General features: G+C 37.9%; 3 protein-coding genes across 8 annotated transcripts in view; 1 reads left to right on the plus strand and 2 right to left on the minus strand.

Annotated features, from left to right (window-relative positions):
- Nucleotides 1–3618: 3618 nt before the first annotated feature.
- Nucleotides 3619–10450, plus strand: LOC108970223 (F-box/LRR-repeat protein 7). Of its 3 annotated transcripts, none has more exons than XM_018935496.1 (8): nucleotides 3619–3752; nucleotides 6519–6630; nucleotides 7595–7919; nucleotides 7978–8596; nucleotides 9444–9611; nucleotides 9686–9793; nucleotides 9859–9954; nucleotides 10048–10450. In XM_018935496.1, the coding sequence occupies exons 2-8, from the start codon at nucleotides 6544–6546 to the stop codon at nucleotides 10181–10183; spliced, it is 1539 nt and encodes a 512-aa protein (XP_018791041.1). In that variant the 5' UTR covers nucleotides 3619–3752; nucleotides 6519–6543; the 3' UTR covers nucleotides 10184–10450. The 3 variants fall into 3 exon arrangements, with proteins under 3 accessions (XP_018791041.1, XP_018791042.1, XP_018791040.1); XM_018935497.1 differs by having other exon boundaries at nucleotides 3684–3704; XM_018935495.1 differs by lacking the exons at nucleotides 3619–3752; nucleotides 6519–6630 and adding an exon at nucleotides 6989–7280.
- A 1544-nt stretch (nucleotides 10451–11994) lies between these two features.
- LOC108970199 (protein TRC8 homolog) lies at nucleotides 11995–17958 on the minus strand. 4 transcript variants are annotated; one of them, XM_018935451.1, is made up of 8 exons: nucleotides 17536–17958; nucleotides 16958–17430; nucleotides 15145–15715; nucleotides 14542–15085; nucleotides 14300–14474; nucleotides 13657–13853; nucleotides 13401–13589; nucleotides 11995–13114 (listed from the first exon to the last, which is right to left on the minus strand). In XM_018935451.1, the coding sequence occupies exons 2-8, from the start codon at nucleotides 17385–17387 to the stop codon at nucleotides 12932–12934; spliced, it is 2289 nt and encodes a 762-aa protein (XP_018790996.1). In that variant the 5' UTR covers nucleotides 17388–17430; nucleotides 17536–17958; the 3' UTR covers nucleotides 11995–12931. The 4 variants fall into 4 exon arrangements, with proteins under 4 accessions (XP_018790996.1, XP_018790995.1, XP_018790993.1 ...); XM_018935450.1 differs by having other exon boundaries at nucleotides 17511–17958; XM_018935448.1 differs by having other exon boundaries at nucleotides 16958–17958.
- Nucleotides 17959–19399: 1441 nt separating this feature from the next.
- The window catches only part of LOC108970198 (serine-rich adhesin for platelets), a 112119-nt gene continuing 107100 nt past the window's right edge, over nucleotides 19400–24418 (minus strand). Inside the window, exons 5-6 of the mRNA XM_018935447.1 lie at nucleotides 20313–24400; nucleotides 19400–20240 (exon numbers count right to left, since the gene is read on the minus strand). Coding sequence (XP_018790992.1) covers nucleotides 19950–20240; nucleotides 20313–24400 — 4379 coding nt within the window. The 3' untranslated portion in view covers nucleotides 19400–19949. The remainder of the gene's footprint in view (nucleotides 20241–20312; nucleotides 24401–24418) is intronic.

The raw sequence follows: 24418 nt of genomic DNA on the forward strand, positions 1-24418 counted from the left end.
ATCTAAATAGCGTACGATTCCGGTGGTTACTTGAACTCGCAGTCGGATCTGCACTGGGCGTAGGGTTAATTGAATTTATGATAATTTTATGATTAAGACGCTTTGTACGCTTGACTTGACTTGACTTGTCACTCCGTGAATGGTGTTGCAGTAGCGAGTTAGTAAAATATAAATTGGATTATGGTATGGTATTATCTTCTACTTTGATCTTAAAGTAATTTCCACTAGATGTAATACACTTTTGCCAACGATTTTTCCAGTTATCGAAACACTTTTCATAAGCTCTTTTAGGGATGGCCTTAAGCTCCTTCAGCGAATTTTGTTTTATGTCTTTGATCGACTGAAAACGAGTTCCATGGGGCGCCAATTTCAGTTTGGGGAATAAGAAGAAGTCACACGGACCCAAACTTGGTGAATACGCTGGTTGATCGATGGTGTATTATCATAGTGTAAAATCCATGATATATACTTCTATAATTCCAGCTGTTTTCGACGAATGTTCGCACGCAAATGTCTCAGATTGGTCAAATAGAACTCCTTATTGACCGTCTATACCTCCAGAACAAATTCATTCATCAAACCACAAATATCGAAACAACAATGAGTATCACCTTGCTTTTTGAGCCGCTTTGGCCTGATTGTTTTGTTCCGGCTCGTTTTTTTCTCTCCATTTTTGTTTGCATGTCAAACTCATAAATCCAAGTCCCATCGGCAGTAATTGTGCTCTCCATGAATGTGGGATCGCACGATTAAGCGTATCCTGTTTACCGTATTATTAAAAAAAGAGTGAAGCAAGAACGTCTTTCATACCCAAAATATTCACCAAAACATTCGAACGGACTCGCGACAGATGTCGAGTTCTCTTGTCACCTTTCTCACACTTGCCTGACGATTTTCAAGCACCATATCCTTTTTTAATATTTTCATCAGTTGAAGAGCGTCCGGAACGAGGCATGACTTCTACGATCTCTCGATCGTCTTTGAAAGGACCTGGTAATCACTTGAATCTCCAATTATCGCCAAACAGCGAAAAGCAGTGTCTACGCCAATAAAGAAAAAAAGAAGAATTCATTTGATTTCAAGAAAAACCCCGTTGTTTAATTTTCATAAGTGAACAGCTGCCAATCGCACACTAATTGACATACATATGTATGTATACAAAAAGGTTGTACGAATTTAGGAACTTGTTTATCAATTTGGTTTGGCTGCGCCATTAAAATAGAACAATCCGGGTCAAATTTGATCACATCGTTTTATGAGCTTTTAACTTTTTAAGCTTACTAAAAGTAACTTTTTATCAGCTATGTTTAGGTAAAAAATATGAAAACTAAATCTTCACAAATACAAAGTTGTTTTTAGTAGAATAACTAAAATTTATATCAGATACACAAAAATGAATTATAAGTATGTACGCCATTTGCAATTTATTGAAGACATTAACGTCGAAATTCAATCAATTTTATAGCCAACAGTTCTTCAATTCTTCTGCCAAAAGCGATATTTTAATTCCAAAAACTTTGCAGTCAATAATGCACATACTTACATACTTACGTAAACATATAATATATACATTTAAAGCAATAAACAAGTTGAATTTGAATGCAACGCCAATAAACAGATGCCAAGGCAATCAATTTTTTGTATATTTATCCCAATTTGCTTCATTTATTTATTTATTGCAGCGCTCAGAAATATTTCAGTACAAATGTTTACACTTAGAAAGCATTCCTCGTTCCTTAGACATAGACCTACACTACAGAGGTACAGTATGGATGTACTCTAATGATCACTTCATCATAAAATGTGAAAGTCTTCGCTACAACAAGATAATTGTTCGAGTCAATGCTAAAAACTCGGAGCGTACGCACTTCAAGGACTTTGGGGACATGCCGTCCATCTATCACAACATGGTCGAACTGGTTTCCGGAGACAGCCAAGTAGCTTGATTTCTATACTGGAATCTATTACTACAGATAACCAAATTTCGGACCACAGCAAAGCCGATCAGCCTCAACTCATTTGGGACATTTCATCATGGAGGCTGAATTTACCGACCGCTTTATCAAAGCTACCTTCTTTACCCAATCTGGCGTTAAATAACACTCCAGTTCTGAGAGTATTCGATGCAGTACTCGCCAGGAAGTAGAGGAAAGGGAAGCCATCCACTCCGGTGGAGAAGGATATGGCTACTCTTTAAATCTCCAATTAGCGTCCAACAGAGAAAAGGAAGAGCGAATGACGCGCTGTTGTAAACTCCCAATAAAGAAAGAAGAAAAAGGAATCAGCGGCATTCCCTACTCATTGTTATCTTTTTTAACAACCGCCAGTCGGTACTACATTGGATGTTTAAAAACTTAGCATTCTCGATTATCTCCAAAACTTGAAAACTCTTTATTGCCTGGATGATACTTATTAAGTGACATCGCATGACACCTTTTTGATAAAGATATTGCTTAGGTAATTTTGCAGGTCTCAAGTTAGAAGACATTACCATTCATGGCAAAGATATGAACATTCGCTTCATTCATTCGCTTTGTCGTAGTATTGTTCTATAATATTTTAGTTTGGTAAAGAAAAATTGTTCTCTTTGATGGTGGATTCTAAGTTAAGTCGTCTCTCAGTCGAAGATAGTAGATGTGCCAATTTTCCTATTTTGAGTTCATGGTGTACCTGGCCACTTTATGCTGAAAATTCCACAATTTGTGTACTTAGGATGACACAGACTTGCACAAGATTCTTGAGATGGATAGCTTTAAAGAAGAATTTTGTTTCACAGGCACTTTGTGTAATCATAGAGCGATAAAACAAATTGTTTCTGTTTTTCTTTAAATTTTTTTTGGACTAACTTATGATGATCAGTCGAAATACCAAGGGAAGTTCATAAGCGTTTTGTCTCATCGTAGAGCGATATTAATGATTTTAAAGCAGTCTTTAGTGACTTTGGCTTCCGCAGCTTATTTTCAGGACTGCTAATAATGGCTATAAAAATTTTGAGATTTTGTTATAGTATAATTTTTTGGATACTTTTGGAGCTTTTGGATTTTGGCAATAAGCTCATTCTCATTTGTATTCCAGGTGCTTAGTGGGATGAATAAGGCAGTCCAGGATTTCTAGCATAATTTTTATATATCAAAATCAACTGCCGTTGCGAATTCTGAGGTTATGACTAATCTTACATAAAAGTGATCAATTTGCAGACAAACTGTAAATTTGCATAGAAAAAGAACAAACAGAAGTGATTGTTAGACACAGCGGCGTCCAAGTGGCGTTGATGTATGGTACATGACTATCTATGTTTGACATGATCGGGGTGAACGTTGCTATTTGGGCAAATGACGAAAATATTCATACAATATACATGTATGTATGTACGACATGCCTAAGTGTTGACGAGTTGTTTGGCGTATGTTAGTTGCCAATTCCTTTTTGTTAGGGCACAAAACGGTGCAAATCGGGCTAAACTGAATACGAGGAATATGGCTAAAAACAAAGTTGTACATACACACGCTTGTATGAACGTATGTTTATCTAAATTTATGTACATATGTATGCACTTGTAAAAAAATATATTTTTGTGAATTTGCACCGCCAAGTTCAGCATTCAGTTGTTCGGGATTTTTAGTGCAGCCAACATCATAATGCTTGGAGCATTGAAGGTGGAAAGTGAATCAATTAGAATTAAATAAAATTCATTTTAATTAAAGGTACATTTAATTGTGCTTCGTGATTACGTTCGTGTACGAAACTAAACGGTAATTAAATTTGTATACGGAGTTGCGTTCGAAAGAGTTTAAAAAATAAAATATCAAAAAAAAAAAAAAATAAAGAAATAAAAAAAAATTGTTTAAGCAAATAAAAATGAAATAAGAAAATGTAAATAAATAAAAAATAAAATATTCAATGAACTAAAGTAATAATAAATAATTATGCGTGTATACGCTATTTCAGCGCCAGCAAAATTTTTGTGGCATGACAATAGCCAATTTCTGTGGTTTTTTTTGTGGCGCCTTTCAAATTGTTTGAAAAAAAATTTAATTGAAAATTCTCCTCACGAAAAAAATTTTTGAAAATAAATCAATGCGTACCATTCATATTTTTAACACACCCATTTACCTTTTTATTGCCCCGGAATATTCGTGCATGAAAATAGACCACTTTAGTGGCTCGAAACATATGTGACTGCCAGCAAATGGCTCGTACTAAATACAACATACATGAACATATACATACAATACATACACACATATGTGTGTCAATATTTGCATATAAACGAACAACTCATTAAATGCTATTAAAATATAAACATTTTTGGTTGAAATTATGCCCTACAAAGGCAAGTTATTAATATTACAATGCAATTAAAAAATAAAATAAAATATATGAAAAAAAATCAACAAGTGACATAATTAAAAAATAACAGTAAAATAAACCATCTTAAAGTAATAAAAGTAAAATATCACAATTTCCTTTGAAGAAGCAATAAATTTTTGAAATTTCTAATTTATTATATTTTTTAATTTTTTGTTTTTAGCGATGCTTTTGAACGCGAATTTCTTTTTGTTTGTGCCAACAAGAATGCTGTCTCATTTCCGGCATTTCTTAACAGATTTTCTCTAGTCACAATATTCCGCACGTTTTTCATATTAATCACAGACATTTTAGTCAAAATAGGCCAATCTGCAGAAATATGTTCACTTCATTGTTTAAAAAAATTATTTTTCAGCATGGATATGTGAGTAGAAATATAAATGTTTCAGCTGTTTTGTAGAATGTTTGTGGCTCAAAGCTGTTAAAGGATGGATAAATGAAACAATGAACATTTTGATTCAAAGGCTTGGAAGTCAGAGTTTTAAAAATCCGTTTCTATAATTGAAAGACTTTTTTTAGCGGGCGAGTTTCTTACCCAATAGTTAGTTATCAACCTAAACCACTAAACCAATAGATTAAAGTGAACCGCAGTGTCAATGTCTCTTCAAAGGTTTTCAACAACGACAGGAATACCATCTGATCAGAGACGGACTGTTTGGCGATTTATACTATAAAAAAAAAAAAAAACACGTTTGTTTGAAATATTGTATTTGGAAACGTTGAAAAGTGATGGCAAAAGTATTACGGATAGTCTGCTTTATCACGATCAAAAGTGTTTTAGTGGCATAAAACATTTAGTGAAGATTGTGATGTCTTCGAAAATTTGCTCCTTGCGAGACATCCAGCTACTTCAGTTAATGACAATAACATCGAAAATGTTAAAGAAAATATGTTTGAAAATTGTTATCGATAGTAGAGGATCTCAATATCTCTAATGGATTGACGCAACACAATCTAGGTTAATGTTTTTTTCGGTTTCGGCTCACTTTCGGCCGACTAATCGTCTGTTTCCGGATCGTAAGCATAGATCCAAAACTCTTTGCCAGTAATAATACGTTTCATGACATCCCTAGTCGGAAAGGTTTGTTTCACAGACGTTAACGCGACGCTGTTTTTCGAAAAAGTTTAGTGATTTTGGAACCAATCGTGCTTTCAATTTCCTTAGGCCGAAGGATGTTTCAAAATGCTTTTCACTGGCCCCGATATTCCAGCGATGCCAGTAAGATTTCTGACTGTTAATCGTGGATTCTTAAGCACAAATTCCTTTATTTTATTGACCTGTTGATCATCAGTTGATGTTGATGAACGTCCTGTACGTGGTTCGTCGTCAACACATTCTGGATCCTCTTCATTTAAAATATGTAAAAATGTAAGTGTTCTTTATTTGTCAGGCCGGGTCAATTTGATTAGATGGTATATTGAACTAAGTACAATAAGAGTCAATGGCTCAGTAGTAAGTAGTCCCTCACGAAATCCCTTTGGAAGTGATCTGCGACCTATATTGAGTTCACCATACCATCGATAAACTTTGATGAAGCTTCATCGTCAAAAATAGAACTAAGTTCACCGATGCACTGTTACTGAGATAATCCAAGTCGAAAGATTTGAAAAATATTTGCGCGAAAGTGTTCGCGATTAAATTCCATTTTTTGGTCCAGATGAATATTTCAAGTTACTGTAAACAATACAAGTAACGACCGTATATCAAAAGGTTCTGAGTTTGTTTAACATTAAAAATGTCAAACTTTAGATCGAGCTGTCGGTTGCCAGATTGCCACAATAGAGTTTCAAAATCCAAATTATAAAAGGCAGCATGATTGCCGTAGGGCAAAAAAATGCCCAAATACTTTAAAAATCCTCATGGCATATTCGATTTTTGTACGCACATAATTCTTTTATCAAATAATGGAAAACCGCCATCACAAGTATAAAATACGATTTCATTGTAAGTCTCACAAAACTAATTTTCACATATTTCTTAAGGACTAGATGCCTTCGATTGGTAACTAATATTTCAAAAAGTGATGGAAGTGCTCTCGATTCGCCACTTTCTATCGTTTAGCGTTACCATTACGCATACGCCATGTGCTCCCTTTACCACCAGACTCTTAATGTCAAACTGATTAATAGATAATTACGTTATGTTCTAGCTAAAAAGCGCTTCATCTTCTAGTAATGGACAATTGGAATGTTTTGGCAGTGCAGACCTCCTCATCGGCGATTGGACGTGATGACATTAATGTCGCATCAAAGGAGCGTTTGGTGAGTATAAGACCTGATAAGCACAATTGAACATACAGGTGGGAATTCACGTGAGGGAGAAATGAGAGTTTTGAACGTATAGAGAAAAACTCTTTAATAGTTTGCGCTCATTCAGTGGGGGTGTATGACCGAGTTGCTAGTGAAAACAACACAAAGCTGTTGTTGTTGATCGCTCGAAGATCACAAAAACCTCAAACATACCTACTTAGCTATGTAAATAGCTTAGAGTAAAAGCGGCACAAGTTTGTTGTTGTGAAAATTCAAAACAATCTCTCAATTTGTCTAAAAATAAAACCGTCTCGACGCTCTTCGCTATTACTGTGAGCATCATGGAGCGAGCGCTAATGCCAGCAGTTTGTAGGAAACATTGCGTTCGATGTGATTTGTGTTGAGATTGGGCATTAGCGAAGGCAATCTTTTTACATAAGCCGATCGAAGGCAATCAAAAATATTTTCATGTTGAATTTTTCATGAAACCGAAGTTGTAATTAAAAAAGTAATTAATTGTTCAGAATAAATTCAAAAGTTAAAGAATAAGTGCGTGAAATTTCATAATGGATTTGTCAACTGATATTTGGGGTCAACTGGCTGTGGAGGCGTCACAGGTGTACCTTTCCGATGGCACTGTGCGCTCACCCTTCGCTGATACGGTACGATAACTCCGAAGATCGCTAGAAAATAGTTGCCAAATTATATTTAACAAAAAATAATAAATATTGCCTAGCAAAAGCATATATTAGTCCAATATATAGTATGTATATACTATATATATACGTACGTATGTATGTACGCTGGCATCTATGCTATTTTTGTGCTTTGACGGGGGTGCATTCGCCATAATATCAATTTGCGTTGTATGCAGCATATAAATACATATTGGTTCTATCATAAAGTATACCTGTGGCAACCTAGACATTTCGCGACATCCCTACATTGACTATTTCTACCAACTCTTGCTTTTTAGACGATCGAGAAATTGCCCGACAAAGTGATACTACACATCTTCTCTTATCTGTCGCATCGCGAGATTTGTCGTCTGGCGCGCATCTGTCGACGTTGGCGTCAAATTGCCTACGATACACGTCTGTGGAAGAATGTCTCTCTGCGTCCGGAGGTCTCTGGTTTGCACGTGGGCTCACTGGAGTCACTGCTTGCGTTGATTTCGGTGCGTTTTGGTCCAACGCTGCGTTACATTGAGCTACCGATCGAGCTGATCACACACACGGTGCTGCATGAGCTCTCAGCCAAGTGTCCCAATCTCACACATATGTTGTTGGATTTCTCCACAGGTGAGTGTTGAAATACTTACTGTGCATAGCAAGTGTCTTATCACGGTCTCTTTAACAGCCATGCAGTTGCACGATTTCAGCGAGATGCAAGCTTTCCCCACCAAGTTGCGTTACATGTGCATTTGCCTGTCGGAAGTGATCTTTATGGAGGGTTTCATGCGTAAGATCTACAATTTCATTAACGGTCTGGAGGTATTGCACCTTATTGGCACCTATGAGAAGTGCGAAGAGGAGGAAGAGGAAATTTACGAGGTCATCAATGTGCATAAACTCAAGTCGGCAACACCGAATTTACGTGTGATCAATTTGTATGGCATCAATTTTATTGACGATTCGCATATCGATGCCTTCAGCTCGAACTGTATTCAGTTGGAGTGTTTGGCTGTGAATTTTTGTAATAAGGTGACTGGCAGCACTTTAAAGACATTGATACAGCGTTCGAAGCGCTTGAATTGCTTGCTCATGAACGGCACCAGTCTGAAGTCGGAGTATGTGATGCAGGTCGAGTGGGACAAATGCGCTTTGCAGGAGTTGGATATTACTGCAACTGATTTAACCACTGAATGTTTGATTGATCTTTTGACTAGAATACCAAATTTGAAGTTTTTGTCGGCGGGTCAAATTAATGGTTTCAACGATAGCGTACTAAAGCAGTGGATGGAGTCGGGTTTGACGCGGTGAGTACTAATTGGAAAGATCATTATTTAAAAACAACTTTTCTGTTTAAAAAGCATTCACATAAATTTAAAACTCCAAGTTAAGCTAAAAAATTTCCTATTTTTCTATCGATGAGGAGATCTTCCTTTCTTCTCTATCGGAGCTGGAGACTCAATTACATTCGAATGATAGCTAACTTCGTCAATAATTTTTAATTCGCTATAGTATGCTATTTTCTGTCTCATCGGATGCTGGTATTATCAACGTTCTGCGTCACACTTTAAAACGGGAATTCAAAACTTTACTCTTATTTTTTTGGTGTTGACATTGGCTCCAAAATAAACAAGATTGCGATTAAAATTTTTTCTTCCAAAATAACCCCTGTGAGTTATGACGCCATCACCTTGACAGTATAATTGATATAATATTCTACCTAGTCCCATACGTCCTCTTCCCATTTATGCTAATTTTTGTGTTGTCGATAGCGCCTTCAAAGTCTTGTTGAAACCAAAAAACGCCGAGATCACGAACTTCATATGCAGGTATGCGATCCCAAATGCGACAAGTTTGCTTGTTTCCATATCCATTGAGCCAGAAATGGGACTCATCACAAAAAAAAAAAAAAAAAAAAAAAAAAATTTGGCTCGAAAACGTCGCATCTTCTGCGGATTTTTATGTGTTAGTTCCCTGTCAGGAAATACTTTTGAAGCCATGCTTATCAAATATTGATGAAACAAATTGAAAGATAATGCAAGTTTCTTTGAAAAGAAGTACAAGGCATACTAATATATTCTTTCCAATGGTATATACTTTATATATACTTAACTGCCTTAAATACTGATTATATACCTAACCTTTTCTTTATAGATCACTTATTTCTTTGGACTTGGATTCTTCGGACAACATTTCCGATGAAGCGTTGCAGAAGTTCCTAACACGTCACGGCGCACAATTGGTGGCCTGCAGCCTCTCTGGCATGCCACACATTACCGACCAACTGTGGATGGCCATACTACCAGTGCTAAGCAATGCAAAGTAAGTGACAATTTAAACACTCTCATAAAAATATTATCAAAAAACTAAACATGTCTTACACTCACGTTGATAAGAATTATTGTGATGGGCACAGCGGAGAAGCTTGGTGTCAACATACACGTCGATCAATTGATGGACACCATCGCATCGAGCTGCGGCAACTTGGAACGTTTGGAACTGAGGTAAATTGCATTTTTAATCAAAAATAAAAATATGAAAAATATTTAACCTCGTGCAATTCGCGCAGATGGGACCCCGATAATTTGCGTTTCTCGGACAAGAGTCAAAAGGCCATCGATATATTGCGCGTCAAGTGCCTTAAGCTGCGCTGCATGGTATTGAGGTGAGCTGTTGACGACTACCTTTCATGAAACACACAAATTAATTTATGTTAAAATCTGTTTTGTTAATTACCGTTGCTTTTCTTTGTGTTTAGTGACGGACGCTACTATGAAACGGTGAAGGCGAATTTCGAGCGCGCCGATCGTGTGACCGTTGTACGCACGACAACTTGCTGCCGCGTCTCACCTTACCATTTGCTACGCAATTACAACGAATTGATTTTCAATTGAGGAAGTAATATTGTTGCTGTTTTTTTTTTAGCTCTCTCTAGTCATGTTTTGTGTACATTAATCGCTTAAGTTGTCCGTAGCAAATTAGAAATTTGATTTTGTGGCTTGGTATTTGTATGTAAGCAGCTCAAGACATTTGATATTTTCTGTTTCGGAAATTTTGTAAATACAACAACAGCCAAGCGTGGTCAAAATTATCAATGAGATGGTCATAACGCCCGTTTGTAAAAATAAACCAGCTATTTGCGCAAATAATGAAAAACTGAATATAATGCATAATTTAATTTTTTTTTTAATTTAATATGTTTATCAATTCCAACCTTTAATATTATTCTTTACATTGTGTAACTTGGAGGGGGATTAATCCGATTGCAAGCCGGAAATTATCTTTAATTATTCTTTGATTTAATATGGAAAAATTGGTATCCTTGATCCCGTTACCGACCTCCAAGAACACCTTAGAACCGTTCCCACAACAGTCGGGTTTAAGTAACCGGAATCGACCCGGATTTTTATACGGCAAAGGACTGTAAATTCGGCGTCATGCCTCGAAATTACTTCGGGGATGTTTTCTGCCGCTACAACAACAACAACAACACATCAGAAAAGTTGTATCTAACGACGAGGAAGATTTTTCTGCTTAAAGTTATCTCAAATTCAAAAATTAAAAGCAAATTATTACTAGAGATGAATACAGCTACTGAACAAAGAACTAATCAAACCTTGGTTTTTTGATAAATTGCGGCTTTCGAAAAAATTTTTTTTGAAAAAATTACACTCTGGTCTTAAAATATCGATATTATCATAAAGAAATCTTATTCTTCGAACATTACCCGACAAATACATATATCTAAGTTTAACAAAAATATTGTTTCGGAGATACAGCCTTGAGAACTTGTGAGCTCGACGCTAGCTAGGCTAAGTGCGCCGTCTCTATATGGGTTTTTCTCTGAAATGTGTTTTTGAAGTCGGTTGGTAAGATTTCTTGAGAACTACTCAACCGATTTTTATGAAATTTTACACGTCTTTGAGACCCAATTCATAAAGACTTGTACGAAGGTTTTATTCGGCTGCAACTATTTGAAGAAAAAAATGTTCACTGGAATTTGAATTTTTTTGTAAAAATGTCTGCCTAAAATTTAATTTTCAGTTTTTTTCCTTCGTCCAAGTTCTATGTTGAGGTTGTAATTAAAACACGTATTTTTCACTTTAGACGATGTTGTAAGGAGGTATCCTGCTAACGCGGACCCACCTTTTTTCCTTTTCTTTTGGCGTCGCAATGGCCGTGTTTAAAATATTTTTTTCCATTTGTTAATAGTATATGTTTGTAACAATAAAAAATTCTAATAATATATTTAATTTTTTATATCTAAAAAAATGCTAATAAAATATTGAATTTTTTTATATCATTTTTTTTTTTTTTGAAAAAATGCTGTTTTTACACGAGGAAACTCGTGTAATCCCTTAATTCCCTTAGTCAAAATGCTTCATAAAAACTTGTTGTAAGTCACACATTCTACTTCAGACGCTACTCTCTCTTTCACACATTACTTTTTTCGTTGCAGCCAATCTTGAGAAATAAGAAAAAATTTATATTAAAATAATTTAATTTTTAATTAAACGTCTAAAAATCGCTTGTCATAAAAATAGATTTATAATTTTTTTAAAATTTTTAAACTCACAAAATGTTAGGCATTACATGTATGAATATTTAACAAGCGCATACATACACTAATTGCAAAAGAATTACCCACAGCCATCTTCAGCCAGAAATGTCATATGAAAATTTCATTTTAATTAAATGAATATAATTACTTTTTAAACAATATACAAAATTATAGTGTTTATTTAATCTCGACTAAATTCTTAAGTGTTTATTTATTTTTTTTTTCTATTTTATTTAATGTTTTTCGTTAACGCTTTGTGTATTTTATGCACTATTTGAGTTGGCGTGTGTGTGTGGATGTGTAAGTATTCACAATTTTCTTTACGGCTCGGTGTTGCGTGTGGCGTTATCTCATTTCTACGCCAATTTTTTTTTTAAACTTAGAGTATACATATAATAATATAAGTAGTTATATTTACAAATATTACAGTTTACCATAGAGCACGGCGCCAATGCATTTAATGGTTTGCTTCCGTCTTTTTTTTTCTTGGGTGTTTTTCGAGGGGTGTAAGTCTTGCTGTTTTGTCTACGGCAATTACAACGCAATGTGTTATCAACGGCGGCAAGTATCCGCTTTCGTCTAGTTTAAACGTCAATCGTGTGCGTATATCCGTGGTTATTGCTACAACACGAACGCTTTTGGTGGTGCTGGGTGAGTGAGTGTCTGCCGAATGTTTCACTGCTTGCTTGCCAAGGATTTGTCTTTTCTTTTTATACAATTTTTATATTTCTCTAATGGCTTGCCTTTTTCGGGTTGTCGCTTGGACCGCAAGGACTAAAATTAGCTTTTATACAGCTAACAGTATATATGTATGTATGTAAATAATGTTGGAATCATAACATATTAAAATTATTAGCTTTACATATGAACGTTATTTACGTTTTCCATAAGTACACGCTAGTTATCTACATTTCCAACGTTATCATGTCTTTTGTTGTGTTTCTTAATGTTTTTTGTGCCTGACACACGCGCACCCAAATCCCCATTTACATTCAACCCCATTCAACAGTTTGTTTGAATTTTTACTAAATTTCTTTTAATTTAATATTTTTTTTTTTTGTTTTAACTGTACCCCAAATGTTTATTCCTGTATACCAATGTCAGGTGACCATCGAAATGTCTGTGTACTATTGCTGGCAGCGGCTGCGGCTACAGCGGCAGCTGAGGATGTCGTGGCTGCAGCGTTTGTGTTGGTTGCATTATTGCTTGTCAATCTGGGTGTTGAACTCGACGAACCGGACATGTGACCCTCGTCGGTTTCATCCTGCAAGCAGATTTTTGCGTTTAATATTTTTATTTTTTGTTTTAAAAATCAAAATAAAGCAAGAAAAAATGTTAATTTCGACAAGTGACCAGCTCCTTGGGAATGGAAAAGGACGTATGCAAAACTACAGATCGATATTTTAAAAATTGAGGGACTAGTTCGCGAATATACAGATGGGCATATAAACAGACACGGATAAATCGATTGAATTCGTTTGCTAGGTTAGGTTGGGTAACAAACTTCGTGGCAACCTTAATCTAACTTGTTCAGGGTATAAAAAACTTACATTGTACTGATGAATAGGCGCCGGCGTGGAACCCTCAATTGGCGCCGGTTCATCACTTTCGTCATTTTTATCTGTATACATCATAATCTCGTGACATAGTGGGCAGCGATCTTGCACATACAACCATTTTCGTAGACATACACCGTGGAAATAGTGGCGGCAACGTGTAATTTTGGCAGAATACATTTCCTGTAATAAAATTTAAAATACCGAATATTAGTTTAAATCGATAGCAAGCAAGAAAATTTGTCATTACCTGATAACAGATGGCGCAAACATCATCGAATGCGCGCAATTGCGCTGATGTCGCCTCGGGCAGTGCTGAGATCTTGTGTACCGCGGAGCGTCGCTTCATGAACACAGACCAACCGGCCCGAGCCTCACACCAAATGTTGAAGTAGGCATGTATGCACATCATAACTGCACGTATGGTACCGCCTATAACATTTTCGGCTATCAAGTTACATGTTTTATTATAATAAATTAATTAGAACCCAAAAGAAATGAAAACAAAAAACATAAAACAGGTTCACACAACAATCTTTAGACAAGCGCACGTCACACGATAAATGTGCACAACGAATGAACTATAAAAACCAAAATTATGAATGACCATTTGATGCAGCTGTAACATATAGTTCTTGATGTGAGATTAACATAGTTTTTATATGTACATCATGTTTAAATTAAAATGATGGCATGAAATGAGGATGGCAACGGCTTTAGAAACATACATACATCATAAACTTTTAAAACCCTTTTGTATTTGGCCAACTATGTGAGTTGGCTGCGGAGTACGCATAAACTGCACCTACGAACTTCACCACCATAATATTTGATTTTAAGTGACAAATAAAAATAACAACATAACTAGACATATCACAGCGGAAAAAACTCACCCGACTCGAAGACCAATATCCAGGCACCGTTAAAGAAAAGCAATATACCAAAGCAAAACTCAACAGAATTACCAAAAGCGCGCACATAATATAAATAATCATCAAGCTTCTCCCAGAATGTTTGTCGTCGTGCATCGAGCAGGAATAGCGTGTATGTGGCCAACGAAACGAGCACCTGCAAAGTGACAATTTCATATAGAGAACTTGTAATGAAACAATAATAAGCAAAAAGGCACACATACCTTTACAACAACTTCGACCGAGAACGCCGTTACCGCTAGCAACCAAGTGGATGGCGAGTGACGTGACCAGAGCACTGCAAGCAAACAAATCGGCGTGACAACCAAAAAAGCGCAAACTGTAAGTGCGCGTACATGACGTTTGCGTGAAGGATTGCGTGCCGCACTCAATGACATCAGTATGGGCGACACAATATTGTGTAGGAAATGTAATAAAGCTGTAATCAATAAGCACAAATTTCGACACAAACGGACAAAACGTTTATCGGGCGACAAGGAGGTTAGTCCCGTTTGTAGGGCGAGTATATAAAAGAGTACCGCTGAAACGGTGCCCAATGATTTTTCCTCGTCATTGTCGAATGTTAAAAGATACCATTGAAATCCGCGCCCAATATAGTGACATATCACCGAAATTATTGAAGTCATGCCCAGCACGGCAGTGAGCGTTTCGCAGCCATCGACCAGCAGTTTCTGCATGGTGGGAAAGAAGCTTATTGGTGCAGTGCCATCTGAGAGCATCACTATGGAAATTAATTCCTGGCCAATTCTGTAGGGAGATAAATAAAACTTTTATATTCTATATTTTATGGTACTTGCTGATTTTACCTTATACTCCAAAAGACGCGCAACACACACGGCACATTCAAACGTTGCCACTCATTCTCGATCAATGCGGATAAACCGAAGTTCGACACAAAATTCATTGCATATTGATAGCCATTATAAACAGTTTTGGCAGCATCTACAGCACTGTTGAGCATAGTCATTTTCGTTAATATTAATGGTACCGCACCGGCTAGCACTGGTAAGTCTTTAATAATGCGCGGTGGTAATGGTAACATGGCTAAAAATATTGGCCCGGCAAATACAACTGGCATAATTTTTTGTATCGTTGGATAACGTGGTCCTAAATGCACATAAGCGAAGAGCATACCCATAAACCATTGCGCCACTAGGTGTGGCAACACCGATAAAGCTATGCCGCCTGTATCAAGCAGTCGTGCCGTATTTAATGACAGCAGATCTTCTAACAAGCACGGCGATTTCTCCATTAATGCCAGCGCAGAAACATTTGACCAATATGATATAAATGTCAAACCCAATGATATCACAAACATGTAGACCATCACCAAATGCCGTGTCCATAGCATAAATATGCAAGCAGCACTTAGAAAAACTGTGGAACATTGCAAAAATTAATAATACTGCAATGAGGCATATCTCAACTAAAAAAAAGTATCGTAAAATTGAATTATACATCAGAGGAGCATAAGAAAAGGTCTTTCTATTTACATTAGAAAATTTCTATCTTTCCATAGCATTTCATATAGAAATATGTAGGGATATTTTAGAAAAATTACGCTTATATTAAAACAAGAAAAAATTTGAACTTTGGTTGTATCAAAGCTAGAATCTCTTTCACAAATAAAGAGGTCTCCATAATAACTTGAATTTGATTGTTTAGTAGTGGTACGATATCTGCGGTTTGCGCAAATTAACGGAATCGAAAGAAAAATACGTGTGCAAAACCTCAGATCCATATCTTAAAAACTGTAGATAGCTCTATATACTGGCAGACGGAACTTGCAAAATCAAGTCAGCTCGTCACACTGAACATTTGTCTCCGACGTTTCCAACCGGGTTTACCTTCTTCAGGATATAAAAAGTGAAAACAAATAATTTTCTATTTTCGGTGGAGTTTATCTTATGTAGAACAGGCTGGATTTATTACTGGCAATACCAAGCCTACATTTTAAAAAAACTAAAAGAAAAAAATGTGTTGGATTTCAATGCATTTAAAGAATATTTAAGACAGGTTCAAGTGGCAATTAGAAAAAACGAAACAGCATCACATTTGTTTGTATATTGTCGTTACATATACACATGTATTTATGCAATAAAATTCAAACATTAAAAGTTCGTGCTTAACTGTGCTATTCAGAGGTCGTTCATTAAACTTTAAAGTACTTAACTACTTAAACGTATTTGTATGTAGTTACGGTATTACCGGATTTTTTCTGACAATTCATTGCTCTACTTTTACCCTTCAAGGCTTTTAACGAATTTTCATCGAAAAAAATTTAGCGTTTTCTTGATTGCCTAAAGCCAGACACTAACTAGCACTTATTAAAAAAAGGAAATAAAACAAAAACAAACAACCAGAAATTTGTTGACTCATTATGATTGCATTCGATTAGAGCGCGGTGAGCGCAAACACGAAACTAAATACCAACTCGACGAGACGAGAATTTTTGTTATGATTTTGGGGTAACACACTTGATAGCTTACGGACAGAACAGCGTCAGCTCTTTTTTTTCTATATATGTATAGTTTTAATTGATTTATGACGTTTCCATAATGATAACACTTTGATTTATAAAAGATGATGTAAAAACATAATAAGAAACAGTTTACATACCAAATAAACAGACAATAAATTTCACCGATGTTATCGACAACACATCTGAAAGAAATGTGTCCTGCGACAATTCATTCATCATGTTGCCAAACGAACTACTAAGTACACCACTTGTGGCGGCTGTTGCGGATGCATTAATTATGGCACGCTCTAGCGGGCTGTCGCCACCTGCATTATCGCCACTAGTGCTATTTATAAGGCTGGCATTGTTGAGCTCCGTAAAAACCGTAGATGCTTCAACCGTCATTTTGGCGTTACTCGGTGTTTGGTTTGCTGTAAATTTGGCCGTCAGTAAACTCGGATCAGCTGGTGAGGGGTAAAAACGCGTTGGTAGTCCCATACTAATTTTGAGTACCTCATCTATGACTAATATTGGTGGTACACGCATCATTACGTCCACTAGTCCGAGTACTTTGGTGCGCACAGACATTTTTAGAGTGTATTATGCTGTTCTTAGTTTGTGTTCACCTTGTCTTGTAATAAGTAATAAATGAACAAGACATATAATAGAACAGTTAGTGGGTCAGTGACCAATGACGTGCAGTTTCTTCACCTGAAATTGTTACTTGATAACCAACCTTGAGTCGTGTACACTGAGTTGGGCTTAGGCACCACTGATATTTGATATATATTGCACATTCAATCCGACTTGTATGAGCTTTGCGATAATGTATAAATTTTGTTGCAATTTATAATTTTACATACGATAGTCGTGGCCTTATCGCCGCCTTAGATGTGTTTGTGTCCCCACCTTAGCCTGGGTTATTAATTTATTCAAGCACAGATTGCGAACAAATAAATCTTTACACTTTTTCTGTACTGCCTGTTACCTCTCACCACCTTGAAGTCCTGCACCACTTCAGGTGTTGGCAAGTACGTCTTTTGTTTACAAATTTTTCTTTACACTTTGATGGAAAAGGCATAAAAATTTTACAAATGTTTTTATCCCGAACTTTGCTTTCCTTTTTCGATGTCGTGAATTATTAACGCTTCTTCTTTCTGTTCGTGTCGTGAATTGACTTTGGAAGCAATAATGTTTCGTTTTCTTGTTATTGCTATACAAATCAGAGCAGCTATCTCACTTCGGCATATATGTGTAAATTGAATTGACAGTTATGTGTTTGTTTTGCTACAAAACGAAATGTCAATTTTGAAGAGATGCCTTATCAAGCAACAAAACTTTATAAAAATAACTGCAAACCTTTCGACAACTAGCTGTTTTGTCATTATTATGTAATGTGAATACACTTCGTGTGAAAAAAATTAATTTTCTAATTTGTTTATTACAGTAAATATATCTTTTGCTGTATAAATAACGGAAATTACAGCTGCCATGCAAACACCACAACTAGGTGGCGCAAAACCTCGCTGTTGTGACTTCCAATTCAAGCTGAAAGCCAAGATAATAAGTCAAATGAACGCTCGCTGATAAAATTTTATTTTTCTTTGTGCAAATAATTGTGCACGTGTTATCAGTATGCTGTAAATTTTGTGCCAGTTCAATAAGCTTTTGAAAAATACCGCTTTAATACGTACGCGCTTGCAAATAATGCGATTTTATATCAAGGAGCATGCTATTGGTCCTCATGCGTAAAATTTGTGTGCAATTTGAGTCTTTTGTAAAAGTTGCAATTATAATATATTTCATTGAATTCCTTCAGTCTTAACTGCGCATATGTGAATATGTTTAGGAAAGACATTCTGTAGTTTGCTTTTGAAGCAGGATGTTAAACATAAAGTTTCCCGTCATAGAGCACCGGAAGACACTTCGACTTTTGGAATTGGTGCTTGAGTACTCGTAGCAAGTTTCGCGCAGAGTTCATATTCATATACTCCCCTCGAAATATTTATTTCCCAATCAGTTGCTTTCGTTGTTTAAGGTGACGTTTTATGTTTTTCAATTCAATTCAGGTAAACAGAACGTATAAATATGTAATGCAATGTAATATTCTTCTTCTTTATTGGCGCAGATAGCGGTTATAGCTGAGCTCACAACAGGATATTAGTAGTGGAGTATTTGGATGCAATAAATAACGAGTATGAGTTTTTACACTCTTGCAACATGCTGACGCAGAGTATAATAGCTTTGTTCACCTAACGGTGGTTCATAACACCTAAAAAAAGTCAAATTAAACGGTTATATATACAAATGATGAGGATGATGAGACGAGTTGATATCCGGCTGATTGTCTCTTAGGGTCAACACGTTTGGAAAAACCGGTGTGGCCGCGGCGCTTAAAAGGTTTAAAGTGCATATCTCCTAAACCACTCGAGATCAAAATTTGTTCGGAACAAATCCTATAAGGAATCATAAGATTTTATACCTGAGATAATAAAAGCGTACTTTATGGAAGACGAGGTGAAATTGGACGATGAGAATGACACTATCCACACTTCATGAAAGCAGACATATTTTCAACGTATATTAAATCAAAACGCATATTTAAAATTATTAATTTAATTCAAAACTGTTTATGGCATTTTGGTAGCGCCTTCTTAACGCTTACCGAAGTACATCGAAATAATAATAATAACTTATTAAATAATTTATTAATATTTGAATAGAATTTTCACTTATGAGTCTATAAGGGGGAATATATTTATCCGATACATGTACGGTAAATCATATATCTTTCGTTCAATAAATACCAACACCGCTTACAAAATGATTTTGACCCAATGCTAAGCACATATATACACATATCTATAAGTAAATATGTGTATAATAACATTAAGCTAAAGCAGTGACTAATTTAAGTAGTAATTATTACATAAGTACACGCCTAAGCACTAATTACAAATATTCTTGCGTCATTTGCAGCGCATGCCACGCGTGCAAAATGTACCGAGCGCATGCGCCGCAAACAATTTGAATATTGATATGCATTCTAAGCATAACACTAAAAATTAACTTAAATAAATATGGATTATTGTTTAATATTAGTTAGGGAGTTAATTTCCCTCGCAAGTTTTTTCATACTCAGTGTCAAGCTTAAACTTTCAAATTTCTGCGTCGATTGCCTATGTTCGCCCATTCTACGGGCAAATCGCCGCCGGTCTCATATTTAGCCGGCATGCAATTGAGCAGTTTCTGTGCACGTTCGCAGCGCCGACTAACAGCCCAATAGGCGAAACCTTGCGGGCAGCGGTAGACTTGGCCTTCCAGCCGACCCGTCGTCGGCGAGTGAGCACATTTGATGAAGAGTTGACTGCATTCGTCCTTGTTTAGTGCAAAGTGGCCTTCGTTGGGGCACAGTGACTCGCCGACAGAACGAATTTTTATCTGTACGAAATTGAAATAAAATTATTTAAATAAAAATTGATAAACAACATTATATTACATCCTAATACTCACCATATTCATGAGTCTTATCTGGTCGTCGTAGAGACCCGATCGCGTTATCGATTTCTTCAGACAGTTGTCGTCTTTAGTAGGCTTATCGCAAAGGTTCCGTTGTTCATGATACACCGTGCCTTTGGGACACTCGAAAACGGTTATTGCCAAATCGTAGCTCTCGGCTTTCTCGGTACATTGATAGAATAAGTCACAACTCTTCGGATGCCGCCGAAAGCCGGTTGGGCAGACAAAAGTGTTTTGACCTTCACCGGTTTGGGGGCAGGGCGAGCTGTCATTTGTAACAGGGCCTGGTTTTATTGTTGTTACTGATTGAGTTGTTGTTGTTGTTGGTGGGATGGTAGACTGCTCCGTGGTGGAATATATTTCGGTAGTTGTGGTTGGTTCAGCAGTGGTTGTGAATACCGTTGTGGAAGTAGGTTCTGTTGACGGCTCTTGTGTTGTTGTAGTAGATTGTTCTGTGGTTGGAGTTGTTGGTATAGTTGTTGGTTCATCGGTTGTTGTTTGCTCCGTGGTTGGTTTTTCTGGCTTCTCAGTGGGTTTTTCGGTAGGACTAGTGGTCGTCCACTCCGTTGTAGTACCTTCTGTTGTTGTGCCTGGAGCACTTGAGCAATTACCCGACACACTGTCGGGGAAGTTGCATGTCTCTAGCGATGTGTCCCAAACGGTACCGTCCGGACAGCGGAAGCTATAAATTTGATATTTACCGTTCTTACTTGCATCAACACAACGATAGTAACGATTGCAATCCTGTGGATCGGGGTAGAAACCTTCATTGGTGCAGACATGATTAACTGGTTCGACTGTTGTGCTCGGATATTCTTCGGTAGTCGTCGGAGTTGTGGTAGAGTCGGTAACCGGTTTATCTGTGGTGGGTTTATAGCCCGGCTTTAAAGTGACTGGGTACTGTGTTGTATCCGTTGGAATGGTCATAGTCGTTTGTGGTTGCACTGTTGTGGTCGTTTCCGGGAAATTGGTGCTCGAGCTCTCAGTGACACTGGAGCTTTCAGGAAGTGTTGATGTTTCTATTGTTGTTGTTTGCTGTGTAGTAGAGTCGGGTATTGGGTTTGTTTGCGCCGATTGTGTAGTTGTTGTCCATTCAGTGGGTTTGGTGGTTGTTGAAGTATTCAATGTCGTTTCTGTAGGACGGGTAGACGTTTCAGGCTCTTCAGTTTGTCCTTCACATCGTTCTATATTTCCAGCGTAGTCACAAGTTTGCTTATCTTCGCTCCAACCTGTGCCCTTGGCACATGTGAATTCATATCTCGTGTATCCATTGCCTTCGCGAACACAACGATAGAATTTCTTGCAATTCATTGGATCTGCCATATAGCCTTCGCCTTCGCAAGTTTGTCCTGGTGGTAAATTTGGTACCGGCGTGGTCGATGTTGGTTGCGGTGTTGTTGTAGAGTCATCTCCAGCTTCTGTGCTCCATGTCGATGTAGCGGTCGTAGTCAAAGGTATTCCCGTTGTGGTCCATGCTGTTGACGTTTGGACTGTGGTGGTATCCGTTGGAATTGTTGCTGGTTTATCCGTTACGGTCGTAGTTGTTGAGCTCTCTTCTGTGGTTGGTTTTTCCGTTACGATCGTAGTTGTCGAACTCTCTTCTGTGGTTGGTTTTTCTGCTGTAACTGTAGTAGTAGAACTTTCGACTGAGGCTTCTGTAGTAGCGGTTGAGGTTTCAGGCGCCTCGGTTTGTCCTTCACACCGTTCAATATTTGTCGCGTAGTCACAAGTTTGTTTATCCTCGCTCCAACCTGTGCCCTTGGCACAAGTGAACTCATATTTCATATATGAATCCCCTTCACGAACACACCGATAGAACTTCCTGCAATTCATTGGATCCGCCATATAGCCTTCACCTTGGCAAGTTTGTCCTGGTGGTAAATTCGGTATAGGCGTGCTCGATGTTGGTTGTGATGTTGTGGTAGAGTCATCCCCAGCTTCTGTGCTCCATGTCGATGTGGAAGTCGTTGTCGAAGGTATCTCCGTTGTAGTCCAAGCTGTAGACGTTTGGACCGTGGTGGTTTGCGTTGGAGCTGTGGTCGGTTTTTCTGTTACGGGTGTAGTTGTTGAGCTTTCTTCTGTGGTTGGTTTTTCGGCTGTTACCGTAGTGGTAGAACTTTCGATGGTGGTTTCCGTGGTGATGGTCGAGGTCTCTGGTTCCTCGGTTTGTCCTTCACACCGTTCAATATTTGGCGCGTAGTCACAAGTTTGCTTATCCTCGCTCCAACCTGTACCCTTTGCACAGGTGAACTCATATTTCGTGTATGAATCCCCTTCGCGAACACAACGATAGAACTTTCTGCAGTTTAATGGATCAGCCATATAGCCTTCGCCTTGGCAAGTTTGTCCTGGTGGTAAATTCGGTATAGGCGTGCTCGATGTTGGTTGTGATGTTGTGGTAGAGTCATCCCCAGTTTCTGTGCTCCATGTTGATGTGGCAGTTGTTGTCGAAGGTATTGCAGTTGTTGTCCAGGCCGTTGACGACGGGACTGTGGTGGTTTCCGTTGGAATTGTTGTTGGTTTATCCGTTACGGTCGTAGTTGTCGAGCTCTGTTCTGTGGTTGGATTTTCGGCTGTTACCGTAGTAGTAGAACTTTCGATGGTGGTTTCCGTAGTGACGGTCGAGGTCTCCGGTTCCTCGGTTTGTCCATCACATCGCTCAATATTTGTTGCGTAATCACAAGTTTGCTTATCCTCGCTCCAACCTGTACCCTTGGCACAGATGAATTCATATTTTGTGTAAGAATCTCCATCGCGAACACAACGATAGAACTTCCTGCAATTCATTGGATCAGCCATATAACCTTCACCTTGACATGTTTGTCCCGGAGGTAAATTCGGTATGGGCGTGGTTGATGTGGGCTGAAATGTTGTCGAGTCGCTTTCAGTTGTCGAAGGTTGCGTTGAAGCACCGGTCGTAGGGTTTGTAGTTGACGGTGTGGTCGAAATAGCCTCTGTTGTAGACCCAGTCGATGGGGGTTGAGTTGAGATTGTGGTTGGCTTCTCAGCTATGACCGTAGTTGTTTGAGTGGTTGATTCAAAAGATGGAGTTTGCGTCGAAGACTGCCCATGAGTGGTGGTGGGTCGCGATGTGATTGGCGTGGTCGAAGGTGATATAGTTGTCGTAACTTGACTTTGAGCAGTTGTAGGTTTACCAGTGCCAGAATTTGGATTACACTTATTTAAATCGTGATTGCATGTCTGTAATTCGTTGTCCCATACTGTGCCATCTCCACACTTGAACGGATATTGCGTAAAGCCACCTTGACCGTTGCTTACACAACGATAGAAAATGGTGCAGTCTTTAGGATCTCCAATAAAGCCGTCCGTTCGGCATATTCCAGGCGTCACAATTGGTCTCTGCGTGCTTATAGTGGGTGGCGCACTTATGGGAGACTGTGTAGTGTTACCGGGACGATTAGTAGTTTGCGTAGGCCGTGAAGTGGTCGGCTTTTGCACTTGTGTGGGTGGTGTTGTAGACTGCTGAGGAACCGTAGTACTAGAAACTTGCGGTGCTTGAGTTATTTGTGTGGTTGGTGATTGCTGGCTGGCGCTTCCTGTGCCACAGCTTTTATCCTTCACCGCCCACGGATGATTACAGGCGACAATTACGCTGTCCCAAACAGTTCCTGGTCCACAGGTAAACGGTACTTTATCATAACCACCCTTACCATTATCAACACAGCGATAAAATTTGGCGCAATCCTTTTCATCACCCACATATTTTGTTTTACTGTCGCAATTACCTGATGGCTTTGATTGAATTGTAGTTGTGGAGTTTGTACCTTGTGTTGTTGTCGAACCTTGGCTGTTCGATCCTTGTGTTGTGGTGCCCTGTTGACTGGTTGATGAACCTTGTGTTGTTGAAGAGCCTTGAGTTGTAGAGGAGCCTTGACTGCTGCTCGAGCTTTGTGAGGTTGCAGTACTTTGGTTTGTTGAATTTTCCTGACTGCTGCTTGAACTACTTGATTGTGTGCCGCTTGATGATGATTGCTGACTTGAACTTGTACTACTTGAAGTGCTTGATTGTTCATTGCTTGAAGATCCCTGTGTCGAGCTTGAGGAACCAGACTGACTACTACCAGATGATTGCTGACTTG

Source organism: Bactrocera latifrons, unplaced genomic scaffold (assembly GCF_001853355.1).
Source record: "Bactrocera latifrons isolate USDA-ARS-PBARC rearing strain unplaced genomic scaffold, ASM185335v1 scaffold_29, whole genome shotgun sequence".
NCBI lineage: Eukaryota > Metazoa > Arthropoda > Insecta > Diptera > Tephritidae > Bactrocera > Bactrocera latifrons.

Bases quoted from the DNA above. Each gene is read 5' to 3' on its own strand.
- LOC108970223 (XM_018935495.1), top strand. From the start codon at position 7,185: ATGGATTTGTCAACTGATATTTGGGGTCAACTGGCTGTGGAGGCGTCA. The intron at 7,281-7,594 runs GTACGATAACTC...CTTGCTTTTTAG, and splicing joins GCTCACCCTTCGCTGATACG to ACGATCGAGAAATTGCCCGA. The intron at 8,597-9,443 runs GTGAGTACTAAT...TTTTCTTTATAG, and splicing joins ATGGAGTCGGGTTTGACGCG to ATCACTTATTTCTTTGGACT.
- LOC108970199 (XM_018935451.1), bottom strand. From the start codon at position 17,387: ATGTCTGTGCGCACCAAAGTACTCGGACTAGTGGACGTAATGATGCGT. The intron at 15,716-16,957 runs GTATGTAAACTG...AATGTTCCACAG, and splicing joins ATTTATTGTCTGTTTATTTG to TTTTTCTAAGTGCTGCTTGC. The intron at 13,115-13,400 runs GTAAGTTTTTTA...ATCTGCTTGCAG, and splicing joins CGCCTATTCATCAGTACAAT to GATGAAACCGACGAGGGTCA.